Below are 12,994 nucleotides of genomic sequence, written 5' to 3' on the forward strand. Positions count from 1 at the left end.
AACAGGTTGCCATGCTGGCAATTTTCAAGCAAAAGCAGTCACACTCTGAATCATACCCTACTTTTGGGTCAATTTGACTTTGAATGGAACCATAATTTACAAAATAACTTTACATAATAATGATAAATGGACTTGAGCTTGTATAGCGTCTTCCTAGTCTCCAGATCAAAGCGCTTTCACCTCATATGTCACACCTACCCATTCACACACTGATGGCAGTGGTTGCTATGTAAAGTGAACATCAGAAGTAACAAATCCCAATAATACACATTCATACGCCACCAACGAAGCAGTGGAAGCAACTTTGTGTTAATTGTCTTGCCCATAATAATGTAAACTAGGGATTGATCCTATTAATTAATTTTACCAGCTGGTTTCATAAGATCAGAAGTTTTGCAATCAGTGTAGTTGCCCCCTACTGGCCAAAAGAAGAATTAAGGTTTAGGGTTTAGGTAACACATTGGCTTCATTTTTAAAACCAAGAGGCTAAATTAATTTCCTGTAGTCTATTATTGAAGCCCATCCATAATAAATTCCTATTTTGATTAATGCAACAAACGTTCACCTCCATCTTTTTAAACAGTGATGTTCTTTGAGTGCAGAAAGATCTGCCCTCCAGCAGGCAAGTGTGATTTCCTTGAATTGGATGGAATACTGCTTGTATACTGATGTTCTATTTTGTCAAAGGAAACTGAGTTTAGATGCTCCAAAAAATTCCAAATAGAAATGAACCTTCTCACTAATGGTTCATCCATAGACTGTAATGCATAATACATGGACATAATGTCAGTGATGTCACACTTTGGTTTTTTAAGAGGTGTTTTGGAGACCACGATAGCGATCATCATAGTAGAAATGCTATCTCAACCTAACTTAAGAGAAAGCCTTTTAGCCAAATGCTAAATGCTACAATGTGTCAACCTGTCAGGCAATTCATCCATGCCCTTCATCATGCCAATTTCTAAATAACTCTTAGGTTTTGTTGAACTCCCAACCCGCCGTCATACCCCAATTATTTCATATTGGCTTCACTTATTAAAACCAAAAGGGTACGTCCACTTCTATATACAGTTTTAGCATACCACATACCATACTCACGTCACTGCCTTTTCAGAACCTTACCTTTAAACTTATCGTTAACAACTACCAAAGACCACAGCAAATATGTAAACGTGTCCATAAAAACATTTATCTTTTACTTTATTTTTACACTAAATTATTTGACCCAATACAGAATCGTAGCCTTCAGGAAATCTATACTTGAGAATCAATGTCTAGGAAAAGCAGCCTCTGCTTCCTCCCTTCCTTATTAGACTGGTGATAACAGTTCATGATTATTATTTTTCTCTTGTGGAAAGCCTTACATCCAGCACAAGCAATGCCTCTTCCTTTCTTACAGTACACTCCTGGGAGCACAGACACACAGCATACAAATGCAGGACAGGATTATGCACACGCGTGTCTGCCTACACCCTTTGGTGCATTCAGAAAAAGCAGAAGATACACAGACAAGTGTGAAAGGTGACAGCATTTCCTGTTCTCTCGGGGTGACCTGGTTCTCAGCGGGTTGCTGTGGCGGCGGCTTTGGACCAACTCTCCATCAGCCATCTGGCCCTGCCGGTATCTGCTGTGAGCAAATACCAGGCAAGTGGCTCACTGACATATTCTGGTGGTGTGATTCAATATTGGTGGTGGCTGTAAGCTTGGGATTAGCCTGCTGCACATACATCCATTTCACTCAGCTACACCACCCACCTGGCTGCAGTCTCACCTGCTCCCCATAGTAATCTCCTAGCTTTTTTCCTCTGTCAGTCTACATTCTATAGTGTAATTATTGGAAGCATTTGATCCTGAGCCAGTGTGCCTCAAAGTACACCAGGCTAGTATTTTCTGTAAACAGCTTTTTAAATAAAAGATTGAATTTGCAATTTGGAAATGTTCCCATATTTCATTATGAATGTAGAGCCACCAGATGGAAGTATTTCAGATTCCCTTATAGGATATGTCCGATAAAAAATATTCAAAAGCTTACTAACTTTTAAATACAGTCTGACTTCTTCCAGTCTCTCAGGGAATCATCTTCCATAGATTAGGCTTCTCTGTCTCTGTCCATGGTGCTGATCACGTTTTCATGTTCGCCGGTAGGGGGCGTCTGCTACCTAAAGATAATAGCGCCGCTGCTGTGCATCATTTCCTCCTGGTTTCAGCAAACCCAGCAGAGCTGCATGCTGGTCTTCGGTCCCGTCACCATTGCTTAAGTGTGTGTATGCTGCTCAGTGCTCTAATCAATGTGAAAAAGCATCCATTATCGTATGAAGTACATGGCAACAGCATGTGAAATGCCTGATTCTCGGTGGGGACATGCGATGCTTGCAGGCACTCTGACTTTCAATTAGGAGATTGAATAGAAGAAGAGATCGGTGCCTTTTTAAAATAATAATAATATTTTATAGGATGGGATAATGCAGACTTGTTTACCAACTTTTGTAAAGTATTAGAACAATAAAAACAGAACATATTTATGATAAAGTCCCTGCTCTCTGGTAAGTTCACTAATTTAAAACGTTTGTCTGTCCGGTTAACAAAGCACATCTGAAATGTTTTTTTTTATTCCCTGTTTGTTTTGAACACTCCGCCTCCGCCATCACAGCAGCCTTACTGTCCTGTCCCCTCGGGGAGGAGGAGCGGGTCCCACCAGCAGACCGCAGCCTCCTCTGCTGTCTTTTTTTGGGGGGGGGGAAATTTTTCGTATGCATGTGCGTGCCTGGTCGTGTCCGTTCCAAATAGATTCGCCTCACGTCACCTCGCTACCCACCCACTGGCACCCCACCACCCCCTGCACATAAAACATTCATTAGAGCGCAGACCTGCGCTGCAAGAAATGTCCGTCTCAATAAGTCATTAAGCCTTAGACTGACTCTTAAAAAAGTCCGGCAGTTATGTAAAATAACCTACATTTAATTACTTGTGTGTATGCGCTGGATTCTATAAATATCTTTAGTCAAACCAGGCAGAAATACACGGAACCATACACATGTTTTTTTTTGTTACTTTGCCTTGATTTAAGATAAGAATTCCACTTTTAAGAGGACTATTTTTTGCAGCGTGATATATTCCCATAAAACATTAATCTCTGAAGGCTCTCTCTCCCTCTTCCTCTCTCTGCTCGGCCAAACGCACCTCGCTGCCCCGCCCTCCCTCTCCACCTCCCCGCGGTAAACGCACACTGACGCTCACCAGCGCTGCCGCCTTCCGTGCGCATCCGCCACACTTTTCTCCGTCTACTTGGGAAATACACAGCGGGACAGGTGATCGGACTGGATATCAGCTGCTATTCCAAAACATGGATCCAATACTGATTTTTCGCCTGTGTCGCTGATTCTTCTCCACTTGTGCGTTCACACTTTGAGCTCTCTTCTGGAGCTGCTTTTGCGCGCCCTATATTGGAGGTGTCGACTGGTGGTGTCGAGTCTACTGATCCCAGTTTGGATGTTTACTGCTGACTATTTTTGAATCCCTCATCGTCCAAATGACTGAGCTCGGGTGCAGCCGGAGACGTGGCTCCCCACTCGGGAAGACCTACGGCTAAAGTTTGCAGGGTGCTGGGTTTGCTTTAGGCTGTCTGTCTCCTGCCGTGCACTGGAATTGCAATTAGCCATAAATTACAATAAACGGCGGATATCATATCTGTCTTCGCACACGCTGGGATTCATTCCACTTGGATTTAATACAGGCTCTGGATTTCACCCCGTCCAAATCATGAAGACCGTTATTATTGATGGTAAGTACGCATTAGATAATAGGACATGTTTACAAAGTTTTCACATAAAGCAGGCAGGAGGAACCTGCTGGGTTACTGCGCAGTGACCAAATCCACATCGGGCAGCTCTGAAGAACAGACACAACCAAAGATAAATCACATGTCCTGATTGGAGTTTACTCTGCTTGCTCCTCTGGGTTTGGGTAAACTGGTATATGAGTGACAGTCTGCGCATTCTGCACAGGAACATATGTATTTCCATCGTGGATCTGACAAGCAGCATCAATGTCAGTTATGGATATTGCGACTGTAAGCGACCTTGACTTAAGTGTCTCTTAATTGAGTCGTAATTCAAAGCAGACTTTGCCCGTGTCCCTTTTGTATGCTCGTGCGCTTGAGAGGGAAACAACCTGGGTGTTTGTGTTGGTCAATATGCTCCGCGTTATATCACAACTTAACCCGGGCATTCGATCAGCTCTGTCTGGACCCAAGACCCAAGTGGGATGAGCTTTTGATGAAGTCTGCAGATGGTCCGCTTGGCTCCCCAGTAATCCCTGCGTTTACTCTCCCAGTTCCCTGTTTTATAATTGGTATTTTGGTGGCAGCGTCCCACTCAGGGTGCCGCCAGAAAAGACAGGAAATGTGGCCTAAATGTAGCTTTCAGCGACTTGACTTGGGGCTCTTCTAATGAGGACAGGAATTCTCTTCCATTCCGGAATTAGGAAAGTATTTTTGTTTCTTGGCAGAAGCAATGCATAGGCTGCGTGTGCGTGCGTGCGTGCGTGCGTGTGTTTTTTGTGCAACCGGGTCCTGATAGGTGGAAGGAGGAGGGCTGAGAGGAGGAAGGAAGCACCTGGCAAGTCAGCGCGTGTGTTCTTGCACGCTTGATTGCGCTTGTGCCTGTTATGTGTAAATATGTTTAATGCAGCGCAGACAGAATAGCACTGACATGGCGCGTGATGTTTGATAAGCACCAGTACGAGATAAGTGTTTGTATGCAACATCCAATTTGTTTCATCAAGAGCTCTTGGAAAACCCTCACCTCCACCCTGCCCCACCCCATACACACATAAAAACACAAGCTCTCTCTCTCACACACACACACACACACACACACACACACACACACACACACACAGTTATTATGCAACATCCTGCACACACTCCCTCTTCCTCACGTTGTTCATTACTTGGCTAAAACTGCAGGATTATGGGAAGAAAGCCGCAGATTATCATGGGCCTACAGAGTAAGTTTGCATCTCATGAGTAGAAAAATCAAAGAGGCTCGTCTACTCGTGCATTCTCTTTGATATGTCACAGAGTGATGCAAATTCAAGTGCACACCCCTTCATTTGCACAGAATGGCTCCAGGTCCCTCAGACGCTTCCGGCAGGTTTTCATCATCCAGCTGCAGGTGTGATTTAACACCAGAATCCTGAAACACACACAGACACACACACACACCTGAGTCTGGCTGCAATTATAATTGGTATCCATCCTTCAGGCTCCTGATTTGGCGGAGAAAATACGGCCTGTCACGTCTCGTGTTTAAGGTGTCACAGTGAGGAGGGACTTTAATTTGCACTCTTTCTCTCCCAGTCAGCACATGATCAAGTGACTCTTTGGGGCGGCTGTTGCCTGGGGGGGTGACGCTTTTCCCTGTCTTCTGCATAGCCAAGGCAATAAAGCCGCAAATGAATGGATAAGACCATTACATTGGAATAGAAAGCTTTCTCTCCTGGAGTTTGAAACCATTACACAAAAAGGCCTTTTTTTTCCATTTAGTTAACTTTGTTATTGTTTTGGCGCTGCCGTGCCAGAAAAAAAAAATCTGCCCTATTTTCAAAAATAGGCCACAAGATGCCGCATCTGAGGTGGTGAGATAATTGTTTAGAAGCTGTAAAGGAAAAGATGGCACGCACACACAAACACACACAAAGAATAATAGCTCATTTGCATAGCTGCATTAGGTGGGATCAAGCATCGTGCCATAAACTGATATTGAGACACGGCATCTTCCGCACCCTGAAAGGGAATGTGAAATTGATCCATCTTTATGTTTTGTATGGGTGTATATCTGAGGGAGGGCTGGGAGGGATAATGTATGTGTATGTGTGTGTGTGTGCGTGTGTGTGTTGGTGGGTGTACTGTTCAGGGAGTGTATGGGGAGGTCTTAGGAAGAGAAAGGAAGACGACAAGAAAGAACGGGAGAAAGCATTTGAAACTGAGAAGTGTGAAGGTTATGCAACTTTTCATGCCGTGCTCTTGCGTGACTTTCCGACAAAGTGTGTTTCATCACATGTCAGTATGTCGGCTGCATGGATTCTGCAGCAAAGAGAGAGGGAAAAAATAGCTTAATGTTACTTCTATTGGCTCCATCTTGTGAGTTCTCCTTGAGTTTGTTTTTCCTCTTAATTGGCACAAGGTCAGCAAAGAGCCCAATGAAAGCACAAGTCTTTTGTACAGGTATTCAAGAGGAAACAAGATTTCCAACTCCCCACAGCACAAAATGACCTCAATATATCTGCAGCTGGGAAGGCTGTTGATCAATACCACCGACTCATTGATTACTCCGCCAGGTGCTGAGATTTCTGGCTTTAATTTCTTGCTTTTTCATGCTGACTTTCAAGACTCTCTCAGTCTCCTTGGTCTCATTTATTCACCTTTTTCTTTGACTTTCACAATTGAAGATGCTGCTGTGAGCAGGACCTTTCAGCTATGAAGACTAATACGCCTCATTACCTGTACCAGAGGCCCCAGCAGCTCCTAGAAGAAGAGGAGTTAATAAGTTCTGCTAAATGTTGTTGCAGTTCTTTTTGGTCACCAATAGAGGTTGATAGAGGTCTCAGATTAGTTGTTGCACCTCTGTGGTGAAGTTTCTAGGGGGGTCACAAGGAGTCAACACAGCCATGATCATGTGTGAGTGTATCGTGTTTGGCAGCAACCTTAAAACAACTGAAGATGGTTAACAGAGGCATGCACTCTTTCTGCTGTAACCTGTACACAATGAGGGTTAAAATCTAATGCTGTTCTTGGTCCTAAAATGCACAACACTGTATTTTGTGTACCATTACTACTTGAGATGCATCGATTTAATTATCTTTGGCTGTTTCCTAATGTTAATGGTCTGACCTGCTGAAGCCAATTTTGGCCAGTTCCAGTTTTCATTCTTTCTAGGAACTACAAATGACAAAAAAAACAACCTTTTTTGTCAATTTTATGTTCACAATAAAACACAACATTTTGGCAGCAAGATATACCTTAGCTTAGATGTTTTATTAGAGAACACAAGACACGTATGTACAACACAGGAAGGATCAGAAAACAATACCAAATTGGAGGTACCACTTTTCCACAAGAGTTGTAAAATCAACACTTATCAGGAAGCTCCACACAATTGTTTCAGTGTAAATGTTTTCTGTGAAATGCACTACTGAATGGCATTATGCTATTTATTTGTGTCAATGAAGATGATAGTATCGTGTATTTTTAGGATAAATGATAGTTATGCCTCAAAGCGAGGAGGTCCGTGGTTTGAATCTCTCTCAAACAGGAGCCTCTTTGTGTGGAGTTTGCATGTTCTCCCTGTGCATGCGTGGGTTCTCTTCCTCCCTAAAGACGTGCTCATTAGGTTAATTGGTGGCTCTGAAATTGCCCGTAGGTGTGAGTATGGCTGGTTGTCTATCTCTATATGTCTGCCCTGTGATTGACTGGTGAACAGTCCAGAGTTTACCCTGCCTCTCGCCCAATGACATCTGGGATCATCTCCATCACCCCAGCGACCCCAAACAGGAAGAAGTGGTATAGATAATCGATGGATGGATGGAGGATAACTAATATAGTCATAGACCTAATTAATATAAAATAAGAGAAAGAGCATCAGCTTTTTATTATTATTAAAGAAATCACAAAAAACAAATGTATGAAAGTATTATCAAACTTTAAATGGATACCTAACTAGAAATAAGGCCTGATTGGCAGGTCTCAAAAATGTTGTATATTTTACTGCCATTCAAAGAAATGTTTGTATTGCTTTTCTACACTTGCCATCTTTGGAGCCATTGTATCCGTATTTCTATCAATCCTTCGACGTCTGGAAGGATGAAGATGTCAATATTTTGTGCTTTTAAGTCCTGGTGGTGTTAACGCCTCAGCTATAGTGACAGACTGCAGCAGGCGATCTGAGAGTGGATCTGCTATGTTCACTGCATCCTGATGAGCACGCTCCTTCAGGGGCTTCTTTTAATTGGCAGCGCCCTTCAAGTAGCGCTGCATTTGTTTATACAGTACTTGCACACACACACACACACACACACACACACACACACACACACACACACTCACACACACATTCCCAGTGATATACATGTACACACACACTCACGGGTACTCTGGCCTTAGATATCCTTGGAACTATCTGCTCTAGGTTATCCCAGCCTACCAGCCCTTCACTGCTAATCAGCAAGACAGAAAAACTAAGTGGATAAACAAGCAAATTTCTATTTGTTTATTTAATGGAAGCTGAGGGGCATAGAATCTACAGAATGCAACAAAAATGGAATACACCCTGAGATTACCAGTCCTTAATCCTCTCTGTGGGTTATTATTCTCCTGTCAGAACTATTTAGAAGGACAATGATTAGAAGACGCAGTGTAAATGCTAAACTCCTCTCCTAAATGTTAATAAAAAGGGAAAACAAGTGTTGTCTGTTATCTCGAGGAGGGTGTGGGAGAAGAAGGAGGACCTAATGAATTAGTGTTATGCAACAGTAGTGTGGTGAGGCGGGTGGAGCCTTTACAGGGGGATTTATTTAAGTCTATTTTTTTTTTTGTACTAAAATCCACTCTGACACTGCATGATAATCCTTTAAAGGTGCCTGCATGAAGCTCTGCATGACAGAGCATGATCAAAACCTACAATGTGCTAAAGCCCAGCCTTTGAATAAAGGACATGGGAAAATGTGAACATGACATGCAAAGGCATCAGAGCTCTTCACACACCAGAGTCGTGATACATATGGACCTGCTGAGCCAGAAAGCAACACCAAAGCCCCGCCCCCAAGCAAATATGTATCCTTTATCACGGCAATAACGTTAAACTGCAGCAGCTCAGAGCATGCACAGAGAACCGGCTAATTTATGGAACACGTTGCCCATCTCACTCCCCCGCACAGAGTCATCTTTCAATCTGGGGTTTCACAGTCGTCCTTGGAACTGGCCCTGGTCACTTTTCTGTCCGTGTATCCATGGAAGTTGCATGCTTTTTGTAATCCTGTTGCAGATGTGAAAGTGTGTGCCGAGCTGGCTGAACGTCAGTGACGCTGATTATACCACAATAGGGAGGCTGACTGATGGCCTAGTAAATTGTTAATTAGACAGAGCAGAAGCCGCTCTTAAATTAGACGCATGAATGGAACCGTTGTCAGCCTTATAAGTCAACCCGGCCCTGCTCCTCGTCTTGCAGGCTGCTGTGCCACTCAAATAGATAAAGTGGCTGGCTGATCTGAGACGTTGGTACAATGTCATTGATCTCAATGTAAGGAGGAGGTTTGGTATAAGTGATCTACAGAATTGAACGGCAGAATTATACGATATATGGTTCAGTTATGCTTTTCATTAGCTGTATAAAAAACTCAAATAAAGAAACATTCTGATATTGTTGGTATTGTAATTGTAAAACGTATTATTGGTGTAAATGGAGGTTCAATTTTTAAGTGTCAGCATTGATTCAGGGGATGAAAACCTCAGCACTTCATGTATAAAGAAGGATAATGTTCGAGGAAATGCACAGAAATAAAATGTCATATTGAAAAGTATATCAAGCAAATTAATGAAATTTGAACATGTTAGTCAATTCAGATTTATCTAAACTTTGGAGAATTAGTTTGCTGTAGACTTATTTTAACATGTGACCTGTTTGCCAAATTGAAGTCATTAAAAGCTGTCCTACGTCTCAAACAAATAGAACCTCACCTTGTGGTAGCTGCCATACAATGCTTCAATTGTTAGTTGATTCCTTAGAAAATAGTTTGAATATGTAAAGCTCGTCATTTTATTAGTAGAATTCCCAGTCCTTGTGATATATTGTAAGGCATAAAATGCATTTTATTTTACATCTTAGCCCAGTCTGTTAAAGTAGAGTCTAGGTGTGACATAGGAGATTTTAATGTCAGATCCTAAGCACTTAATTTATTTCAAATCTGGCCCTTCTAACGAGAAATAAAGTAGTCCTGGTGTACTAGATGTTTGTATTAGAAAGATTCGATGTAAAGCAGAAAATTTGATGGTAGCAACGAGGCAGGTCCATCAATACTTGGCTTCTGTAAACATGGAGGGCATTTCGATATAATTAACACAACATTTTGTTGACATACGGCCTCATCTGAAGTCTGCACTCGGTCAGCATTGGCTCTGGTGATTCTCACAGCTGGAATCTTTAATATCGAACCGAATACTTAGGATGGAGTGTTTTATTTTTCCATGGATAGATGTATACTCCCAGCTTTTTCAGCTGGGTTGATCTCATTATTGGTAGTAATATTGAAATTGACTCCACAATCCTCCTGGGGCCCGTTTCTGAAAGAAGGTTCAACAAACCCTCAGTCCAACCCTGAGCTCTGAGTAGGTCCACTCGGTGTTCAGCGCGTGCACCACGACGATAAAAAGCCAACATGAATGGAGTCCCGATTCTACAATTCACCATGGCAACAAGTTACATAAAAGAGATCCTCGTACTTTAACCATCTCAAAATATATCAATATCTTCATGTGGCCACAGGCTACGGCGAATATGAACAGGTTTTAAGAAGGAAAAAAAGTAACACTGCTGCAACTCAGCGGCAAAGGAGAGAAAAGTGACGTAAGAGAAAACAGCTGTTCGCGTCAGCGCGTAAAGTCTATTAATTTCATATTTAATCAGAATTATAATATTGCAGGTCAAAACTGATGGAATGGTAGGCTATTAAACCTACAATTTATTTCCATTAAGATGCAATCCAGCAGAAAAGCGACTTTTAAACAGCTCAAAATGAAATATAATAACATAATAGGCTCATATAGATTTAAAGTTAACTTCATTCAGAGTCTATTTGAATGTGCATTAACTTTATCCGTAACATAATGCTGTATTCAAACACATAAGCTAAATATCATCTCACCTTTATCCCGTTTAGTTTATTAATTAACCCTAATTAAATTAACATCTCCCGACGTTAACGTAGCCTAGGCTCTAATTCTCTGTGGTGTAATGCAGCCCCTTCATACCGACTTAAAGACATGCCATGTTCGATGAAATAGTTCGTTTTATACGCTGTAGTAGGCTATTGTTACCCTATCATATAGGGTCATATTAAAACATATCATATTAAAACAACCTGGATTTTTATTCAGACAAACGGTGAATCTTCACTAACATGGCGTGATATGGACTGAATGAAAGAATTAGGAAATGAAACGGCGTTTCTGGCTCTGAAAGAGGGCGGAGACCGAGAGAAACTCGTGGTTCATTGAAGAAAACCTGCTCCCGACCAGGTTTGGCTCACAGACTCAGTTACCATAGTAACTGACTCAGAGGTAAAGTAACCTCACCCTCTGAAACGGGCTGGAGTCACCCCTCTTTCTCGGGTTTGAGTGACCTCCTCTTCTGAAACGGAATACCCAGAGTTTCCCTCATTTCAGGGTTAACTGACTCAGAGTTTGCATAAAAAACCTTCTTTCAGAAACGGGCCCCTGATCGTGTGAGTCTTGTATGTTGTTGTGATTACTTTGCAGACTTTACAGATGGAAGTTTGTGTTTTGATCCCGTCTTACTCTATCCCCAGCCCCAAGTCAGCAAGGTACTTTGGCCAACAGGGTCATTAACTTACCAATGACTCTGTGACGTGCATGAAAATCAGAATGGATGTTTGTTTCTTTTTTTGTGAAGGACAGAGTCAACATATTCTGAAAACTTTCAAAGGTTTGTTCCACAGGGTGGCATGAATGAAAGATGCACCTTGAGATAACAGTCATGAGCACATTTATTGACAGAACAGGCGGCCTGCTCAGATGGACAGTCTAGACCATGCGACTGGATGGATGGATGGATACAGAAAGCTGTCTAGATGGAGTGATTGGTTAGATAGATGGGTAGATGGTAAAATGATAGAGATGATGCACAGTAAAGGTGGTTGGTTGTCTTGTCTGGAAATTCGAGATATAAAGCCTGTCACCTGTGGATCATCATGCATCAGATCATTTTTTTTTATTTTTGCCAGAGGGTAATGCAACTTAAAACAACAACTATTAGTGTAGCTGCTTCCGTTTTATATTTGAAGAATATACTTCTTAACGAACGGTGAGGCTGTTATAAACGAGACCCAACTGTGCTAGATTACTTGCAAGCTTTATTTAAATGATTCCTGTCATTCCACAATGCTCAGCAATGGTGGATTCAAATCCCTATTTAAGAGTATTGTAACCATTGACTTAATGAAGGCAGATACAGTTGCGTCAACCATATGTTTCAGAGGTGATCATACTTGTACAAGAGGGTCGAGCTGGTTAGTGGTTATCAAGTTATAGCTAGCGTTGGCTGATTGGAAAGTTGAAACCAGAATACATGCTATCCGTGCTATCATGCTATCTAATTTGATTGCTAATTTTGGCCACAATAAAAAGGCTTTGAACAAAATAACATTACTTTAAAACAAAGTTAGTAGAGCAAGCTCTGATCAGGGCATTTTGCAAGTTGCCTTGTCAATCAAATGTTTGCCAAGCCTGAAAGCATGCTGATTCATTTTTTTATACATTTGCAATGGGACCATTATTGGTGATGATACAAAATGAAAATCTTAATAAACTATAACATACTTGTTCCTGGTGATTAAGACCATAAACAAATTAGGAAAAATAACAACTGACAAATAGATCATCAAAGAAGTACGGTCACTTTGTCATAGAATCATACACGTTTGGATTTTTTCAATCAATAGATTGGTCCAATGCTGGCCACCTGGAAAACTGCAGGTCTAAGGCAATTTTAGCAATGGCTTCACTCTTTATAGTTGAAGGGTAAAACATGTCAGTCAGTGGTTTAAAAATAATAATAAAATAGAATGGATGATACCAAAATAGGATTTGATTTAATTCAGGAAAGTTGTATTGTAAACAATATTAAACACATGGAGGGAATGCTAAATTGATGGACGGACGGACGGTCAGACAGAAAGACAGACGCTGTAGAAGAATAGATCA

The 12,994-nt window shown here is 41.7% G+C and overlaps 1 protein-coding gene across 1 annotated transcript in view; it reads left to right on the forward strand.

Moving 5' to 3' along the window:
- Positions 1-3,198: 3,198 nt before the first annotated feature.
- Positions 3,199-12,994, forward strand: part of rtn4r (reticulon 4 receptor) — a 46,847-nt gene continuing 37,051 nt past the window's right edge. Inside the window, exon 1 of the mRNA XM_020636619.3 lies at positions 3,199-3,781. Within this exon, the coding sequence (XP_020492275.1) occupies positions 3,760-3,781 (22 nt within the window). The 5' untranslated portion in view covers positions 3,199-3,759. The remainder of the gene's footprint in view (positions 3,782-12,994) is intronic.

The sequence above is a fragment of the Labrus bergylta genome, chromosome 2, assembly GCF_963930695.1.
Source record: "Labrus bergylta chromosome 2, fLabBer1.1, whole genome shotgun sequence".
Lineage (NCBI taxonomy): Eukaryota > Metazoa > Chordata > Actinopteri > Labriformes > Labridae > Labrus > Labrus bergylta.